This window comes from Anser brachyrhynchus, assembly GCF_964034855.1.
Source record: "Anser brachyrhynchus genome assembly, chromosome: 1".
In the NCBI taxonomy this organism is placed as follows: domain Eukaryota; kingdom Metazoa; phylum Chordata; class Aves; order Anseriformes; family Anatidae; genus Anser; species Anser brachyrhynchus.
The window spans coordinates 166,637,290-166,658,452 of NC_137694.1; the positions used below are offsets into that span (position 1 = coordinate 166,637,290).

General features: G+C 35.7%; 1 protein-coding gene across 8 annotated transcripts in view; it reads right to left on the reverse strand.

The window, feature by feature from the left end:
• SCEL (sciellin) overlaps window positions 1–21,163 on the reverse strand; it is a 96,804-nt gene that overhangs the window by 8,400 nt on the left and 67,241 nt on the right. For all 8 annotated transcript variants that reach the window (XM_080576178.1, XM_080576175.1, XM_080576176.1 and 5 more), the window contains 7 exons: window positions 18,481–18,546; window positions 16,421–16,456; window positions 15,147–15,218; window positions 4,294–4,353; window positions 3,184–3,240; window positions 2,090–2,149; window positions 549–638 (listed from right to left, as the gene is read on the reverse strand). In XM_080576178.1, the coding sequence (XP_080432304.1) occupies window positions 549–638; window positions 2,090–2,149; window positions 3,184–3,240; window positions 4,294–4,353; window positions 15,147–15,218; window positions 16,421–16,456; window positions 18,481–18,546 (441 nt within the window). The remainder of the gene's footprint in view (window positions 1–548; window positions 639–2,089; window positions 2,150–3,183; window positions 3,241–4,293; window positions 4,354–15,146; window positions 15,219–16,420; window positions 16,457–18,480; window positions 18,547–21,163) is intronic.

Below are 21,163 nucleotides of genomic sequence, written 5' to 3' on the forward strand. Positions count from 1 at the left end.
CAAAAATAGTTTGTACCTAGTTAAAAAGTCAGAAATGCAGGTCACAGCTTCAGTGATTGGGGTAAGAGAGGTACATGGGTTCATATTCATCCCATATAGCTTTAGGAACTTCACAAGGCACCGGAAGAACATAATGCTTTCCGTATAGCCTCAAAAAGAAATAAGTCCTCCTACCCCACAGTGAAACTCGCATCCAAGTAACATGCTGGAAATGACTTTGCTCTATTGATTATATAAGAATGCTGGCTTAACTGCTCTCCCAGATTTCATGCCTCAGCTACATCTCTAGAGCTACACAGGGTATGTCTGGTCCTGCCCACCCTGTGCACTACAGATATGCTTTGTGGGCTTCTATTCATGGGATTCTGGAAGCAGAATTTGGAAGGGGGTTGGGCATGATTCTGGAGAGCACTGTGAGATTTCCCTGAAATTTCTTTCATAAAGATGGTTTCTCTCTCTCTCTCTCTCTCTTTTTTTTTTTTTTTTTTTTTTTTTTTTAAGAAATGGCACTTTAGATGTTATGGTTCTCAATTCATTGTCCACAGTACCTGATCTTTCTTTCACTGTTGCTGGGGTAGCTTTTTTCTGGGAGATTATTTGGAGCTCTTGGACGATTTTCATATGCTTTCTTAGTTATCCTAAAAGAAAAAAAAAAAGTGATGAGAAAACAAAGACTTTAAAAGTCCTTTTCAGCTACACAGTTTTTAGTTACACTTACGTCCATAAAAGTAGAAGCTTGTGCTAATAACAGCAGGTATAAGAAATTTATCTTTTTCTTACTGTTGTTAAATTGTTGCTTGTGAAAAGTAACAGAATCAGACCTATAATTTTAAGCCTTCCAGTTAATGTTGGGGGATAAATTCATATCAGAAACTTCACCTAACTTAAATTGAACCCTATTTTCCACACCGATGTTTTCAACTGTACGGTAATGTTTCAATGGTTGATAACATTCTGCGTGTTCTTAGCCATATTCTGTAATGTTTTATTTTTACTGTATTTTAGTTCCAACTCAGTAATGGGCATTTTTTTCTCCACTATATATACTACAGTGATGTTTTTATTTGAAATGAACAGCTAAACAGATACATAAACTCTTATTTGTACAAGCAGGATTATGATACAAGCAGAAGAAACCTTGTCTCCTGCAGTTTTTCATGCCATAAACATGATATGCAACTAAATATAAGAATAAACTTTGTCAGACAAATTATAGGATATAAGTAATAAGTGCTAATAATTTTCTTGATTTTACCAAGCAGCTCAGACAAAGGCTGCTCTTGTTTGGTTCTGCCAAAGGCTATATTCTGAAACAACTTGATGATTATAAACCTTAACTCTGAGTGTTTGGTCTGCAGCTTGATTTATTTCAGTGAGCTTGCCAAGGTCTGAAGCTTTGCTAAATGAACCTCACTTAGTGCTGGTCACTGTTTTATATGCATAGCATGCTGCATGAAGCAGCACCCTCTATTGTGCTTTAGTCCTAATCTGGCAGGCTTCTTTTCAGAACTAAAAGAGAAACTCATTCACTGTACACTTTCAGTAAATGTTTCTCTGGTCAGACTGTCAAGAGGGACTGCTAGGGTAAAAATTCTTATATAAAAAAAAAAAAAAAAGCAGTACTTGTGTAGCTGTTTTTCTTCATCGTTTAGATATACAAATAAATGGAAGACTCAAATACCATATTACTGATACCTGAAAACATAATACTAGCTTCACATTAATTGACAAGCCAGTAGTATTTTTTTTAAAACTATGAATGCTTTTACTTATGTTTCTTTGAGAAGTTAATGGCTGAGGTCACAAAACACCTAGATAAGTACAAAAACACTTATGTGGATCTTCATTTTCCTTCACTACAAGAGATTATAGGTTTGAGTTATTCTTTATCGTTATCAGAACACACGCAGTTATATTGCTATACTTGGTTAATCAGGCACATTTTAGAAATAATACAGATATCTTACTCAAGTTATGCAAATTCTTCTGGTTTGTATGAGAATTAGCATTTTCAGGTACCACACTAAACAACTACAACTCTTGATATTAGGTCTTAAAAATTTAGAGAGAATTGTGAATTGAGTCTCACCCCTTGTTGCTTTGGTCATCAGCAGACTTTACGACAGTGTGATCACCAAGGTCCTCATCCCTGTGGAAGTTAGAAACACCTCAGAATTAATCAAATTATTTGATTCAACTTAAATACATTAAATGAGTTGAATCATTTACGTTAAAGAAAAATATAGTATACATTTAACAAAGAAGATTTCTCACTACACTCTGTATCAAAATTGTTTCACATCACAAGTTTTTAGTTATGAATTGTTATCAGTTCAAACCTCAGTATTTTTCAAGTTTCTCTCCAGCATATCACTACAAAAGTATGACTAGCTACTCAAAAATGCTAAGTTAAATCCTATATAGGATTGTATAATTCAGGTTGGATGGGACCTTGGGAAGTCTCTAAACCTCTTGCTAAAAGCAGGGGTAGCACTGAGGTCTGACCAGATTGATCAGGACTTTTTCCAGTTGACCCCTGAAAATCCCCAAGGATGGAGATAGCACAGCCTCTCTGGGCACCCTCTTCCACTGCTGGACTGCCTGCCTTATATCCAGTCTGAATCACTTGTGTAGCATTTCATGACCATTGCATCTCATCTTGCCATGCTAGAGCTGAAGAGTCTGACTACACTTTGTAAATGGACTATGGCTATATCACTTTAACTTGATAACATAATTTCATTTAGGACAGCCACCAGTACTATAGAAATGCTGCAAAACTGTTATCTGCTTTGTTGATATATCCAGCACAGATTCCTCTTACTGTTATTTAGGTCCATATATGTTCTCTAGGACTATATGACCACATCTATACTAGTAACTCACTGGCAGCAAAAAAACTGATTTGATAATAATATTTCTATTAAATGGTCTATAACTTAAAAAAAAAGATGGTCACGCACTGACTATTAAGAGCTACAATAATATAAAAACTATCTAAGTTTTCTCCACATTGAATTACTTATCTTTACTATCCTATATTTAATAGGGAAATTTTAAAAGTTAGATTCAATCAAAGTATTAATTTACTCCCCTAATGATCTTTATAGAACAGAACCTATTAATACCATTATGTAACCAAACACATTTTACAAGAGTGTAAGGGAAAGATGACAGTCTTGCCTCCTATTTTTCTGAGAAGCAGCATTTATTTCAGTAAAATCCTCAAGGTCCTTTCCTCTGAAACAACAAACAAATACACCTGTTACAGTATTCCCTCAAGCTGGGAAAAGGTAAAGTGTAATAAAATAAAGGAATATATTTATACACAAATTTAAAAGGATAAAATTAAATTGTTGGCTACATTTATGTTCAGAATTTGCAGACACTTAAGTTCTTGACTATAATAAGAAAATATGTTAACAATTTTCCACTGGCAAGTTAAAGATCTGTAAAATTAAATAAAAAATATTATCTAGTACAGACAAGAAAATGCAGAAGGTTTTGTTTAAACATATCAGTTCAATAGTTAAAAACTCTTCTTTGCCAGTGGAAATAGTAAAGGAGAAACATGAACCGTCCAAAGAATTTAGTATTAAATTACAGACTCCAATTCAAACATCCTAATCCCAATAAAGGTGTTATTTAGACTAAAAAAAAAAAAATACTTCTAAAGACAACACCTAAAAATATGTCCAAATATCTACATAATTTTTGCTTCTGGAATGACAAGAAGTTATCTGTGTGTGTCATCACAGTTAACAATGAAGGCATTGATTATGTCTGTCCTTGTACTGAAAATGTAAGTATCCAGAGACTCACAAACTTCACATATAAGAAAAGATATTTTTCTTGTTTTAATTTCAGAAGTATGATGAAACTATATGTAAGATTTGCCTCTGGATTTTTTTTTAAACTGACTTTAAACCGTTTTTTTAAAAGCTTTGTTACAGCCTGTTGGGGCAACACTTATCATCCATGATTTCTACAATAATTTGCTCAATGCCCCTTCCCTAACTATATTAAAATGTTTCTGTAATAGTTTTATGAGAAAGAATGTAAGGCAAGTATGGAAGCTTGCCGTAGATATCACTTGTTCAGCTGACAGTGCACGTCATTTAATTCATCTGTATTTTTATATTCATGTTAATATAATTCTGTATAAGGAATTCTACTTACTATAATATCTAGGAACATTTTACAGATTTGCAACATTACCTTTCCTGACATTCTTATCATTGCAAACTACTCGCTGCCTTAGAAAATCAAGGCCTGAGAACTTTGAAGACTTACTCTTTGTCACTTGTGAAAGACCTTGGATTCACTTTGATGAGGTCATCAAGATCTTGTTTCCTTTACAGACAGAACAAAAAACTGATCAAATCACAATTAGTATAGCTGGCTAGAAATTAGCCAATTTAAAATTACTTAAACAGAAATGATAATTCACACATTCTTTATGAAAGTTGAAATTAAACTGATAAGAAGTTCAAAGTACACATCACTTTAGTAATTCAATGATATTCACAGAATCAGCCATATGCACATAAGCACACGCTCTTGCTACAAGCACCAAATTAGGTTTCGGAAACAAGTTATGCCTTATACTTGTCTCAAAAAAAAATAATTCCTGCTGAGCATGTCATGGGCAACTTCAAAGACTGCCAGTTCTCTAACATGCTATGATATAAGTATCTTTACCAGAATCCTAAATCAGCCAAATATTCCTGATATATGTTTGAACAATGTCTTATCTAAAATGTAATTGTGGACTAATTCTTTGTGTCTAAGTCAGTCAAAAAGTCATTTAGTCTATTTTGTAGGCTGTCTGGACCTACTCCTTCCCAATTAAATTCTCCTTTCTCACAAGAAATTGCGAGTTTAAACTGAGGGACACTGAGCACTAGTTACATCCACCGATTACTGAACTCTCATAAAAGAGATAGAAATTGATTTATTATTATTATCTGATTTAAGGGGAAAAAATTGTTCTCAAATTAGAGCCTGTTGGTTAATTATTTTTCTCTTTTTCAATATAATAACATTAAACATATATACAATAAAGTAATGTAACTATTAGAAATGTAATGCAATGTCTTTTATACTTTTTTTAATTGAACATTTTATAGTATCAAAGCCAAACATAGGGTGATGCTTGAATGCCTTTATTTCCTTTTAGAGCATTTAAATGATGTCAATATGTTTCTGTAAAACACCTCATTTCCATGAAAATGCATTTTTCAACTGAAAACCACTCTACTGAAAAAGTTTCAGCAATTTTACCTATGAAATTACCATCTAGTAACCTTAACTTGCAACAAAATTAAATAATTGTCTGGAAAAAAAATAACAAAAAAATATGCAAATTTGTCTTAAGAAGAAGGCAATAGGAAAAGAACAATGTTTGTGATTGTATGGCAGTGTTCCCCTATAGGGCCTGATTTATAACTTTGTAGTTGACAATGTTCCATATGTCTCGTTACCGACATTTCATCCTGAACAGTTCTGTCATGAAACAGCATCTTAGTGAAAGATAAAGACAGACGTTTCAAATTTCTTCTTGATCATGTTGGTCAGCTTTGGGGTTCAATTTGATGAGATTATCAGGATATCTGTTTCTTTATGAATGAAACAGAACCAGCTCAATGCACAGAGAGTCTACTGCCAATTAGTTAGAATTCCATACCAGTCATGAATAAATAACCTATATATTACATAGTTTTGCAAATTCTCTTTACCACAGATTTGATGGTTTTCAGAGTTTTTCTCCAGAACATGGAGTCATGAAGTTATGCAAGAACCTCATCTTTCCTTGATGAATTGGAAAACATATTGTTTCCTCAGTGGAAAAGTGGAGGTGGCAATAGTAAGATGAGTAGTTAAGTCATAAATAAGGCCTCAGACAGTTACTTTACTCACTTGCATTTTTACAATTTTTATTAAGCATGCAGCTGTGTATGTATCTGGCTTGAGTAAAATATACATTATTACTTGTCTCCTGAATCCTCTATGCCATTATGTTCTTGCAAGTGTTTAAAATATAAATCTCAAGTCTTCTATAAAGTCTACTGAAGCTTTGTGGATGCAGCTATGTCAATTATCATCTTTATGTGCCTTGCAGCCCTTAAGTATTTATTAGCTTTAGGGTTGTGTATTCACCAAAAACACAGAAAGCAGTAGATTTGACACTCCTGTTCATTCAGCAGACAGTTATGGCTTTATATGCAGTTTACTCAACAGGGTTGTCAGTAGCTTTTCTGCTTACTTCTGATGACTCATAGCATGAAGCAACAGAAAGGCTATGACAGTATCAAATCTGTGCCCTAGAGCACCCTGCTTCTGTGATTGATTTTCAAAGGAATACAGGCATTTGGGGAACCAAATTCCAATGGGCTTTTTTAAGACTTAGCTCAGTAAATAGATACACTTTACATTTTTACTCAAGTTATATATATATAAAATATTGTATTCACTTTTTTACAATTTTCAGTTTAGTATTTTTTAATATCTCCTGCGTATTGTTCTTTTAGAATCAGATAAATTAATTGAAGACACCTTCCTATAAAAAATCAAATAGTATGCAGACAAAATTTTGGGCCCCTTACTACAAGAAGGACATCAAGGTGCTGGAGCATGTCCAAAGAAGGGTAACAAATCTTGTGAAGAGTAGAAAACAAGTCTTACGAGGAGTGGCTGAGGGAGTTGAGATTGTTTAGCTTGGAGAAAAGAAGGCTCAGAGGAGACCTTATTGTACAATTACCTTAAAGGAGGTTGTAGTGAGGTGGAAGTTGGGCTCTTCTCCCAAGCACCAAGTGGATGAGGGGAAATGGCCTCAAGTTGTGCGAGGGGAGGTTTAGGTTTGATATTAAGAGAAAAATTCTGTACTGTAACGGTTGTGTGGCACTGAAATAGGCTGACCAGGGAAGTGGTTGAGTCACAGTCCCTGGAGGTCCTCAAGAAATGTGTAGAGGTAAAACTTAGTAGCACGGTTTAGTGGTAGACTTGTCAGTTACTAGGTTAAAGGTTGGACTAGATGATCTTAGAGGTCTTTTCCAACCTGAATGATTCTATGATTCTCTGAAAATGTGTTCCTACTCCAAGGCCCAAATACAAGATCTTTTTGTATTAATCTTTGAGAGAAGTATTAAAATGTCTTAATGGTCTTGTATCAAAACCTGCATACTGTAATTAATAATACCCTAGAAACTGATTGTAGAAAACTGGCAAGTTATATCACTTACATTCTTGTTCTTCTTGTAGTTAACATTTTTCTGTCAACAGTGAAGGCAGAAACTACCTCAAGATCAGCAGGAAATATTCTTGCCATAAGCCCAATCTTTTAAAAAAATTTATATGTACTTTAATATTTCTATAGGTACCTTAAAGGAGGCTGTAGCGAGGTGGGGGTTGGTTTATTCTCCCACGTGCCCGGTGATAGGACGAGGGGGAATGGGCTAAAGTTGCGCCAGGGGAGGTTTAGGTTGCATATTAGGAAGAACTTCTTTACCGAAAGGGTTGTTAGGCATTGGAATGGGCTGCCCAGGGAGGTGGTTGAGTCACCATCCTTGGAGGTCTTTAAAAGACATTTAGATGTAGCCCTTAGTGATATGATTTAGTGGAGGACTTGTTAGTGTTAGGTCAGAGGTTTGACTAGGTGATCTTGGCGGTCTCTTCCAACCTAGATGATTCTGTGATTCTGTGATTAACTCTCTTTCTGGGTAACTTCAGATTTGCTTTACCTTAAATTGCTCTGTTCACTTTTTACAGAGTTTTCAAACAACAACAACAATAAAAGTTATCTGAAACAGTTCACCCTTTACATACTGCTTCTTTGTAAATCACAACAAAAATAGATTCACGTGCTTGCAATAATTTAAGAATCATTACTTTATAAATGTGTTTCCTGGCCCGTATTAATCCTGGCGCAATGTGAGGGATAGATGAGATAGTCCTATTCTGTAGACTTCAAACCATCATGACTATGCAGCCAGCAGCATTTTTTAAGTCCTCATACATTATTTTCAATACTTGGAGTATTAGAATGCACTAACTGGCACGCAAGGGGGATTTTACTTGCTGTCCGAAGGGATTGTAACAAAAGTAATAAAAGTCTAGGCTGCATGTGCACACCCTGACAACAAGCAGCCTGATTTATAGAATACTAACCCTGAGGAGGCCTAGTAAGTGAACAGAAATAATTGCAGCTGCAGCTTTCAGCACAAAAGTACATGCTGACTGACCTGTTCAGCTATGCTTTATGGTTCCTGAGGAAGAGAACTCCTTCTGTAAAACATAACCCTTAGAAGATATTAATTTATTGCACCGGTAAGAGTTCTCTAACTTTCAGCTTCGTGCAACTGCTGCTTGGCATGACTGTGGCACACAATCAGGGCTGACATCTCGCAAGTTCTTTGACTTAAGGTAGCTGGTTAGTGAAAAGGAGACGTCACAGGGTATACAACTTCAGACAACTGGTTCGAGCATAGCGCAGGTTAGCAACTGAAGTTAATGTTTGACAGCTATTCTTTATAAAAGGATAAAACATAAAATAGGGCTAATTGCAGGAATTAGTGGGTAAATCTGAATTTATCTGATTAGACATAGGGCATACTTTCCAGGATTTTTTAAATCTCCCTAGCTGTCCTTAGCAAAACGACATTTACTTTAGCAATAGTACACATGGGATATCAGTGCTGAGAGAACCACATAACCAAGTGTCACATTTATTAACAATTCTGAAAGAGATGTCAAGTATTAATGTGGGGAAGAGACTAACCTATAAGGTCATATATTAAAGAAGCTCCTTTAATACCAGAAAAATGCAGTGAAAAGCCACTGTGGAGAATTCTTTCCAGTTCAGGTATAACTGTCATTTGAAAAAAATAAACTACGTCAGTGTCCAAGGCTGGCTGAATTGAATTCATACTTCTTAAGTTTGTCAACAGTTTTTTAGGATATAGATGATGATGGAAAACAACAGCATAAAACTTCTGGGATTACACACAGCAATTTAGACAAACTTGGGGAAATATCTTTCAAATATGGTAGGTGGCTTGTAACAGATACTGACATTTTTCAAAGGTCCTTCTGAAGGATGCCACCCCCGAACACAGTATTTTCAGACAACCATTACACCACTACAAACATTCTGCCTGGGGTGAGTATTTTTAGAAATGGATGAGAAGGAGGCAGGACAGACAGCCTGCCAGGAGGAGAATATATTCTTTGTTCATGAATTCAAGAAGATGAAATATTTTAATACAACCTCAGAACATGACTGGAATTTTTTAGGAATACCCAACTCAGGATAACAAATATATGTTTTTGTATTCTGCATTAAAAAAAAAAAAGACTTGGAACAGCAGTACAGAGGGTTTTCTTGTCATATTTTATACAAAAGGATTTGTTAAATCAAGTATTGACAAAATTAATACACGTATTATAAAATAAAAATGTTAAGCCTTAAATTAAGACCTAGCTGTGCTTGTAATCTTCACAGAAGTATGGAGCACATTTCTATTGGTTCATTTACTTTTCACTTTGTAAGTAACCATATTCAGAGGGAAAAAAAATGTAAAAAAAAAAAAGTAAAAAAAAGTAAAAAAAAAAAAGTATTTTCTGCTTTTAACTTTCCCTTGCAGAAAAATGCTTAAAATACCACTATGAATCTACACGAAAGCCCTATTTTGAAGGTCAGAAAAACCTATGTGCAACTGGGCCACTGTTGGCCTCATGCTGCTGCCTTTTATTTTGCCTCTAGCACCTTGTGTAAAATAGGATTAGAAATTTGACAACTAATGAAGAGTCCAGCAGAATAAAAGGCTGGCAAAGATAAGTAAAGTAGGTTTAAAAAAAGCTGTCAAGGCAGGCTGCATGCAAAAATTATGGCTTACTTTAACCAGACACTCCTATTCTGCCATATCTTGAACCTCTGTGCTTCTCAGACACAAACAAAAAGGGAAATTATTCAGGGATTGTGTAACAAGCTCTCAGAAAATTAGCTAATTTTCAAAAGCTTAATATCTGTGACCATGAATCAGTATTAGCAAAAGTTTCTTCATTTAAACAAAAATTCTCCTTTTGGCTATCTCATTTTACTCATGTCTTTCTTGATTTAATGCATAAAAGACCTATAGACATATTCTGTAAGTAAACTTTTAAAGGTGTCAAAATTAATGTATGATGTAACCACCAAGTATGATTTGTTTCCTTTTACGCTCTATATTAAAAACTCGGAGAAATTGAGTTGTCTATATTTTGCTATAACTTTCACTCTGCATTTGAGTTCTAACTCAGTTCACTTGAGATAAAGCTCTAATATTTTCCAGTCCTTCTGTTCTGTCAGATATGTTTGTGAGTCTCACTTATTTCAGTGGATAATGGTTTTGTAATTCTGGTTTATCTGGTGACAAGTCAGATCACCATCAAAAAGGAAAAGGCAAGTGAATCCCATCCTGACATTCAAGCACAGCTAATACTTTATTGGTCTTGAAAACATTCAGATAAAGTTCCAAATGTCGTAGAAAAAGGAAATGTATGAATCATTGCCTAAAAAAAAAGCTTTAGCAATGTCACCTATTGTTTTTTGAAAGCAATGAAAACCTTTGTAACACTTGTATTTGCAAATCTGGAAGGCAATGGAGAAAAACATAATCCAAAAATAGATCTTAAGATTTTGATCACATTATTCTGACTGTTCTTATGCTAAGGCCAAACTGAAGTTGATCCTGGACACACGTGGGAAAGAGAGTGAGAAAAGAAATTTTAAACACACCCTGGCCGTATTCTTGAACTACGCATCCTCTGAGTATAAGGCAGGAAAATATGTGACAAGTCCCTACTCATTCAGTGGATGCATACTTAGCCTGTAAGTCTTGCTGAGCCCATTTCTAGGTCTAGATGTTCCCTAATTCCTGAAAGATTTATTGCCTTATTACTTATAATTTCATCATTCCTTTTTGCTGATACACAAACAATTCACATAAGACTCCAGTATTGTAGGTGGAGTTTCATGGATGAGAAAACAGGAGCACACGAATTTCACAAGACTTGCTGCAATGTCTGTAATTGGTGGGACACTTAGTGTCAAATCTCAGGATACTCAATGAAGTTTTACATCTACTCACTCTATCATCAGCAACTCAATAATCAAGATGCATATATTGAAGAAGTCATACACAAGATTTTTAATAGACCTCCATTTCTTTTCTGATTACAAGCCATGAGCAGGCTTATAAAAACTACTGAGGTGACGCCCTTTTTCTAAGAAGATAATGTCGCTGACAGAAGAGTTACATAGAATTTGCATTTGAGTTCATGGCAGCTACATTGCATGACTTCCTATAAACTCATGGGAATTCAAAATTCTCTTAGCACCATCATTATTGCTATCATGCTCAGCTAAATGTTAGGTATGATGGAGAAAACAGCTGCCCGAGGACCTTAACTGAACACCATGCTGACTGTTGTCTCTTTTGGTCAATTGAGGCCAAGAGGCCGTGGTGAGCTATACTGAGCAAGAAGTCCCTTGGTCTGGGTATTGATCATGATTCCTAAAATCTGCTGATAACCATCAAGCAGCCTCCATCTCTATATTCAGCATTGACTTTTCTAAATATGACACCAAACAAGTTTCATTGCTTGTTCTTTCTTCAGTGATCTTTCCCAGCTGACCTCCTACAAAGCATCTGATCTACAGCTGTTCCCTCTGCCATGACTGAATATGTAAAGGCCGCACTAATGAAATCTGGCTAAAACCTTAAGGGCATTTCTGCCCTTACCTAGTAATGTCAGCACAGAAGAAGACAGTTTAAGGTTACAGAAACAAATCGCTGCTAAGTGAGCCTTCCAAATCTGAACTAAGAGTTAGTCTAGAATATATTAAATATGTCAGGCACCTTGCTGAATAAAGCTTAACATCACGGGCCTGTCTGAATTTTCATCTGCCATCTATGGCTGCTTTACTGTCTCTATATCACACTTAGTCATGTATAAATGAGAAAGAATAAAGAAGTTCTTTGAGAAGACAGTGGCATTTATTCTGAGGCAGGATGCATTTCCTTCTACACCACTATGCTCACTAATCAGTGCCAGGAGCCCTCATTCAGACCAAAGGCTGAGGAACTGAAGAGCTCTACAGTCAACTGTGAAAGCTAATTTAAACTGTGCCAAAACCAGTGTAATGCCTACCCCTGAGGTTTTCAGTGTTAAATAAAGAGGAAGAAGCTGTTGATCGGGATCTTTTGTAGAAGGTAGACTGGGAAAGATCACTGAAGAAAGGACAACAACTTATTCAGTTTTGCTTGGAGAATACGTATGACCCTGCAAACACTGCATTAACTTTTCAGTCAGGAATAAAGGGCTTGGGTCTCAGCACATAAGCTCTGCAACAGCAAATCATTTATATCAACAGGCAGAAAAGCTGTAAATCAGCACTCCATTCAAAGCCAAATCTGTCAGAATGGGGAGGCAGAAGGTCCCTGTCACTGGAAAGTAAATTAAGGTTTTTGCCTTTTACTGAAATGCAAAAATGTATCATCAAAAATAACTGTATTAACTTTTACTATCAAAAACAATTTTGAAAGTTTTAAGCCACTTCTCCTAACCATAAGAAATAAATTGTCATTGTAGCCAAAGCCAGATCTGGCTGTAGTCATTACTATTGAATTATGGGTATGCTTATGTGACTCCTGTTTTAGTACCTTTGTTTCCAACATTTTTTGAGTGACACAAATGTCTTTCAGATCATTTTATAGGTCTGCTGAAGCATTATATAGTCTCCAAAAAGTGTTTAAAAAAAAAAAAAAGAAAGAAAGAAAAAAAAGACCAAGAGACCTTATTTGAGGACAACCTATTATATTCTGAAAAATACACAATAATTATTAGACAGGGTTATCTTTGCTTCTACTGGCTTCTTGCCTACTTATGTATGTTAACTAGATGTATACCGTTAGACGCCCTAAAAATGGTGAGATACCTATTCTATTCTGTTAACTGTATCCAAAAGGTGGAGGTCCATTTGTTAATTATACCTCCATGCATTCTATATATGTTATTGTTTTAAGACAGATACTACATCTAACTGTTCTATTTGAAAACAATGCAGAAATTGTTTTCTACTTTAATAGAAGCAGGCTCAGGCCTTGCATGGAACAGTACCCACAGAAGCTTAATTCTTAGCCAGAAGAGATATAGTATCTGACATCCTTTTCAGGTAAGTCCCTTTCAAAAGTTTTTCTTTGTATCACTGACTAGTTTGACAGAAAACCAATTACCATTTCCTATTTATTTTATACTGAAATTAATCCATTATGCCTTTAACATCTGCATCAGAATCCTTGACAAAAGACAAATAATCATTTAAGTATAACTTTAAAATGCATGACCTGAAAATCTTTCCATCCTAAGTAAAAATATACTAAATTAAAGGAAGCAAGATTACTTTTAATAAATTTCACTGTTACTACAAATATTTTTCATGTAACTGTTTACTTCCCCTGTGTGGCACAATCATTTTTGCCAAAAGCACAGTATTTATAATGGCATCTTTAATAGAAGAAAAGCACTTCTGCTGACAGCTGCTTAATGCATATTTGGTTAGCATAAATTTAGCAAAATTTGTAGTTTTGTGAAATTGACACATGAGTAGCAGATGGTTGACATCTGAAACACCAGCCAAATCTAAAGGAATTATAACAAGAGTAGAAAGGGCGGAATTTTGCCCACCAAGATTACAGGCTACTTATAGTTTACATACTGACACAAATAGCTGTAGCGCAAGGTTACCATAGTAACTTGTAGACCAAATATTCCTCCAGCTCTCCACCAATGGAGGGAAAGCAATACAAAGCTTGATATGGTAATGAGAGCCACCGGGGGATGATGAATGTCGACTGATTGAGAGTGGGGATTAAGTAAGACTTTAACACGCTTTTAGAAGTGAATGGCTGTGACTTCCCCAGTTAATACGGTGGCATACTTAATTCTCTAAGATTTCCCACAGTTGTTGACAGGAAAATCTTTCACTGAAGCATTGCTTTTTTCCTAGGGATTACACTGTCACATGTCTTTTGCATGTTATTCTTACCTAGTTTGTCTTGTTTTTACATACTGAGGGGAGGGGATGTGATTCGAAATAATATAGACTGTGACTTCAGACCTCAGAAAACTATACACTGTGAATCACATGAAACCCAACTAGCTAATCTAAACTCATTTTAGTACCTGCACAGCTTAGCATTACCAGTTAACAACTGCAAATACGAGCTACCGTAATTATTGATGAATATCTGGAAATCTAATTCTAATTAATTCACTTTTTGATAGCATGTTCAGGCACTTTATTATGGTTGAAGACAATTTTTTTAAGTCAAAATATCTCAGTTCACGAGCTTTTTTTCATCATATTTTCTCCCCTTGTTCTTTTGAGGAGGGGGAGTGAGAGAACAGCATGGTGAAGCCTAGTTGCCCATCAGTCTAAAACCACCACAGATGGGTATTGCTGATTGTTTTGAAAAATATGCCATCTCCATTAGTAGAGAACCTTACAGTTTATTGGAATTTCAGTAAAAAAAACATTTCTGTCTTTTCCACCAATAGTTTTCAAGATATTCTGTACACAGATACATTTATAAGATACATTACTACATATGCCATCTAACATACCACAAGAAAAAATGCATCTGCTTAAACATACTTGTTTGTCACACTAAATGGTATATGTTATTTTTTACTATTTAAAATTTTAACACCAGAGTACATAAATTTGGACTTATGCACATAACTGTGTGAAGATACTACTGCTCCCACAATTTACTGAAGCCCCCAAAAATATACTATATAATCCATATTACTGCAATTCATCTGCTTCTATTCTTTTGCAGCAACTGTCTATATACTACTCTTTATGATGCAGGCTAGACACAATGAAAGAATAAAAACCGAAAACATCTGAGGTAAGTTAGCAAGTTAGCAAGGTGGAACTCAAAGTCCATACTTCTAGGGCATTTGTTAGGAATAGAGGAGTGCTGCATTTATCACACTCCATGTCTAAAAAAAGCTATCAAATATGAAAATAAAAAAATGAAGTACTTAAAATCACATTTATCACACACTATAACATTGTTTTGACTATGTCTGCTATTTACCTTGCTGTAACTTTATCTTCCACATCAGTCTTTGATTCTTGAGGGGTCACTTGTTCTGATGAAAAAGCAGCACTACAATACAAATTGTGAAAAGAAACAATGCATCAGATATTTGGAAACACATTATACCATTCATATGGGCTATCATTGTAGATGTATCTTTTTAACAAACATAACCACAGTGAGTTTGGATTTTTTGAGATTTTTTTCTATTATATTCTTTATACATATTTATACATGCAAAAATGAATATGCCAAGACTAGCTGTTTTACTAGTATGGATGTAGTAATAAAGTGGAGTCTTTTTACCGTTCCACAATTATTTTAGTAATAAAGGAATTTTTAATTACTTTTCAACCCCATACTAAACAAATTTTATTTATCTAGTAAAGACTGAAGTTTTACTTAGTAAAGTACTAAATTTAAAAAAAATAAAAATATAAATAAGTAAATATTTACATTTTCCTATTTTTATTTATTTGTGTCAGATTGGTCTGACAGGACCAGTTAGATTGGTCACTACTGGAATACTACGAAATGATAATAAAGTAAGAAGGTGGCCGATACAATTGAAAATAAGAGTCCATGCTTCTTTAGACAATCGTGCTATTAGGATGGCAATTAAACCGTGACAAGTTTTGTAGCTCCTTTAATCATAAGCCATGAAATTACAAGCTAGTTAAGTAATCTTTTCCTAATTTAGGCCATGTGAAATGTACTTTTCTTTAATGAATGGATTTAATGAATTTATTTTCTAAAATTAGAGCAACCTTTGCTGACAGTCAAATTAGCTTATGAGTACATCAATTAGTCTTATATTAATGCCTTTTACTACAAGCCTCTGCATTTGTATGGCTTTTTAATTTACTGTTTTCTTTACTTTGCTTACCTATTCCTATTCCTATTTTCACTCTCACTTTAAAACAACAGTTTAGCATAAAGGAATAGTTGCATTAAAAACATATGCAACTGTGGAATTAAAATTGTAAAGTAGTTTTTAATTTACTTATTTTTTTTCCAATTTCAATAAAGAAATTTAAGTGTTCTAAACTATACAAAATAATTATAGTTCTGCAAGGAAAGATATCTTTTTCATGCACTTCTGGGACACTGGCTATGGAGGAAGCCCCCCCCCCCCCCCCCCGAAATTATACAGTCTTTGTATTAAATATACAAACATTATATCAAACAAATAAATAAAAATAATCAATATGTGTGCACAGGGGTGTGTTGCATTTCTAAATCTATTAAGAAGCAAAGTAAACAAGATGTACCTTGTTGGAGCCTTTGAATTTTCTGAAGAAGTGGTCCTGTAGAGAAAGAAGAGTAAATATTTCAGAAAACAGGCAACAAAATGTCATTACTGAAGCACTTTACAAGATTTTGGATCAATCATCAGCAATTAATTTTATTTTTCCTTGTTTCCAAGACTATAGTTTTGTTTCTTAATGTAGAACATAACTTGTTTAACCCAAGTAGCATAATACTAAATTCTGATCATATTCTTTATATGTTAGTAAGACAGTCATTCTTCAATTAACATTCTCGAGTAAATCACTCTGATCAGTAGTGTTTTGTTTCCTGCACATATTCCACAGTCAAAAAAAAAATCAATTACAGTCAGCTGCTTATATTCTTAGCTTCAATTGCAATTTTTTTTAAGATTTCTGTAAAGTGTTCTTAATCTGTTTGGAACTAAGGCAAAGCACTACAGAAGTTCATGTCATGCTTGAATAGAGAATGCTAGAATCAGGTCTCAGAATCAGAAAAGCAAAGTAAAAAATAAACTGACAAAAAAAAAATACTTAATTGCTGAATTCCCTTCCTGAAGACAGGCCATTCTCATATTTGAAGAAAAGACACGGGTCTTCGCTCCAGCTGTCTTTAAGATTGATAGTGACCTTTTAAAATTGTAATTATTATTAGCATCTATGCATGACACTTCATTTCCTGAAACTCACAAGCATATAAAAGGTTCTTCTTTGCTGACTATTATTACTTATAGTAATATAGCAATTTCATACAGTTCACACATCTTCAAAGAACTTTTCAAAGATAAAAAAATTAATCATTTAATGCCCATCACTGTTTAACCAAGTATCCTTGATGGCATTGTTGTTATATGATGGCAAGGGTCATGAAAACTTCATAAAGAATATGCCTTTATTTTGGTCATCTCTGTATAATAAAGGAGTAATTGGATAATTAGTGCTGAGAAGGAATCCCAACATTTTACTGGAAGCTGGGCAGGTGTCATGTAAAGATACACCCCATATTACCATGATACAGTAAGATATTCAAATGAAGCCAGATAAATTCATGACAGTTGACATAATAAACTTTTCTTTTAAGCACTAACTTAAAATAAAATAAACTTTGGCATCTAGGAGCTATCTTTCTGCTGGGTGGTGAGTGACTTTGAATCCTGGCCAAACAGATGGACAGTAGTAAACACAGAATAAGATTTAAAATAATTGCTAAACTTGGATTTAAGGATTCATCTTAGAGTCCTCCAGTGATAGAGATTCAATAGAAATGCTACCTAGGATGCCAAGGAATCCTACCCAATACAACAATATATCCATTCACTTCTATTTGATTTAGTTTTGATCATTGATAATACACGTGTACTCATGTTGGAAGCTTCCCAGATTAAAAGTAGGGAGGCACAAGATCATGCTGCATCCAGTAGGGGACCTAAACAAAGAATATCATGAATGTTCATTCACAAATATTTTGTCACCCATATTCTGCTTTTAGATGTGCGCACAAGAAATGTCCTCCCTCTCTTTCTGATCTGCCAGAAACAACTGTGATTTTAGAAATAAATATTAAACATTCAAATGCAAGTAAGTTTAGCCTGACATTTTCTTCTGAACTGTTTCTTGGACACCTTACTGGGAGTTAACTAAGCAGTTTTTGAGGTTATGTCCACACTGTTAACCAAAAGGGCTCAGAGTTATCCCCTGACTGTCTGACCAAATGGCACCAATAGATTCCTGCCCGTATGACTAGTTACTCTATAGCAGACTTGTCTTGTATAGAGCTACCTGGAACAGTCCAAAGTAAAATCACAGAGAAAGCATACAAGCAATGTAGAAAATTTTGGGAGCACTTATGTAACCTCAAGTCACTGGCACTTCACATACTCAGACTCGTCAATAACAAGCATCAATCTAAGAGCCCAAACAAGTATTTAGATATGGGATGCTTTCTCTACCCATGCCATCTTAGCATAGTATGTTCCTCAAAGAATAGTCCTGTTGGCTCCCTCCTGAAATCAACTCTAGCCCAAAATTACAAGAGGAAATAACCAAAGTTCATCAGTACTTACAGCTTGGTTTCTGCTGTTTCTGTTGTGGTCTTACTACTTGAAACTGGGGGAGGCATCCAAGATTGTCTGTCAGTGTTAACAAATAAATTATTAAGTATTAGTATAACGTTATGGGGCTGAAAAGTAGTTTCGGTCTGCTTCTCTTCAAACGAATGTTAGAATCTCAGCAATGCTACAGAAATGCCTGTAAATGTTCTTGAATTATTAGTATTTTGAAAACTTCATAATGATACTTTTTAGATTTTTTTTTCAGACAACTGAATGGAACTGGAAATAATATAGTAATTTTAATTACTGTTTTATAAAATGTATTTTCTGACTCATTTTCAGACTTTCCCAGGTCTTTTCTGCAACATGAATGATTCAAAAATAAGTGGATCATTCTTGGAAAACACAATCCAACAGAATGTACAAAGCAGAGGGTGTCAAATACCAACCCAAGAAACACATTCAGGCTGGTTTTAGATGCCTTATAAGCATCACAGACACCTTCAGGTCTTTTTTTTAATTTTCCTCAAATCTATCACTCAAGCAGTTGTTTGCGTAGAAAAAGCAATTGTACCATAAACAATGCAATTCAGTGATTGCCTTTCACATATTCAGAGGGCCTGGAGAGAGCTACTTGGGCTGAAAACACCATAAACTTCCACTGAATTAAGGTTTTTAATATGAAGACAATGACATTTTAATTTCTACTTTCATAATACTGCTGACCATAATGTTTGCACATGGAATACGGAAAAGAAAATCACAGACAGAATTTGTAACTGGAAAGGATACATAAAGCAGGGCTTCACAGACCTGGGGGCACAAGTGAAGGGATGGGGGCCCAAGAGATAGCCTCCTGTATATTGCCAGAGATAGGAGTGTGGGAGGAATTGTACTCATGCAGATTTACACCTGGCTATGCAGCTATAACCAGGGCTTTGGATTCTTTGATCACATAATGAATCTCAACAAAAACAGATCACTGGAGAGACATGGGATCCACCTGACTAGGAAAGGAAGAAGAATCTTCACTGGCAGGTTCGTTGACTTAGTGAATTGGGCTTTAACCTAATGAACTTGGGCAGTGGGGTTCAAAGCTGTGACACTTGTATACTTGCAAGCTACAAGGTGGAAGAATGCACCTACCAGAGTAGTGAGGAATGCTCCCCAGCCCTCCAAAAAGGTTCTGCCAGAAAAGTTAGACAGTCCAATTGAAGTGTCTGTATTAATAAACACTGCATGGGTAACAAACAGGAGGAGCTGGTAGCTACTGTCCAGCTGGAAAGCTATGATCTGATCTCTATCACTGAAACGTGGTGGGATGAATCACATGATTAGAGTGTGATCAGCTTCTATAAACTGTTCAGAAGGGACAGGCAAGGAAGGAAAGGTAGTGGGAGGTTGCCCTCTAAGCAAAAACAAACAAACAAAAACAACAGGATTGGTTGCACAGAGCTGTCTCTAAAAAACAGCCACACACAGATTGAGAACTTATGGGTGAAAACTGGATATCAAGCCAACAAAGGAAACTTCTTGGTTGGTATTTACCACATGCTGCCTGATCAAGAGGAGGATGTTGATGAAGAGTTCTTTCTTCAACTACAGGAAGCATCATGCTCACCCACACTGATCCTGCTATGGGACTTCAAGCTCCCTGGCATCTGCTGGAAAAGTGGTGCAGAAAGCTGAAAACAGCCTGGGAGACTCCTCGAGAGTGTTGAAGATAACTTCTTATTCACAGAATCACAGAACAGACAAGGTTGGAAGGGACCCCTGAAGATCATCCAGTCCAACCCCCCTGCTGAGCAGGATGATCTAGAGCACATTGCACAGGATGGCATCCAGGCAGGTTTTGAATATCTCCAGAGAAGGAGACTCCATAACCTCTCTGGGCAACCTGTTCCAGTGCTCTGTCACCCTCACAATAAAGAAGTGCCCTCTCATATTCAGCCGGAATCTCCTGTGCTTCAGTTTGTGCCCGTTGGCTCTTGTCTTGTTGCTGGGCACAACTGAAAAGAGACTGGCTCCATCCTTGCAACACCCTCCCCTCAGATATTTACATACACATTGATGAGGTCTCCCCTCAGTCTCCTCTTTTCCAGGCTAAACAGGCCCAGCTCTCTCAGCCTGTCCTCGTACAACAGGTGCTCCAGTCCTCTAATCAAAGTCCAGAGGATTGAAAGCACAACCAGAGGAGAAGTGTTGCTGGACCTGTTGCTCACCAGTGCAGAGGAACTTACGGAAGAGCACAAGACTGGAGGTAGCCTGGTCTGCAGTGACTGTGCCCTAGTAGAATTCACCATTTTGAGGGATATAGGTCAAGGAAAAAGTATAGTCAGGACCCTAAAGCTCAGGAAGGCAAACTTTAAACTGTTTAAAGGACTAATGGAGAGTACACCTGGGAAATTGCCCTCAGGGATAAAGGAGCAGAAAAGACATTTTTCTTAGGACACAAAAGCTCTCAATTCCAACATGCAAGAAATCAGGCAAGGAAGACAGGAGACCAGCATGGCTGAGTCAGGACCTATTAACCAAACTAGAACACAATAAGGAAATGTATTAGCAGTGGAGGAAGGGTCATACATCTTAGGAAGATTATAGGGATATGGCTTGGGAGTATAGGGATGGAATCAGGAAAGACAAAGTACAGATAAAGCTAAACTTGACTAGGGACATGAAGAATAATAAGAAGGGT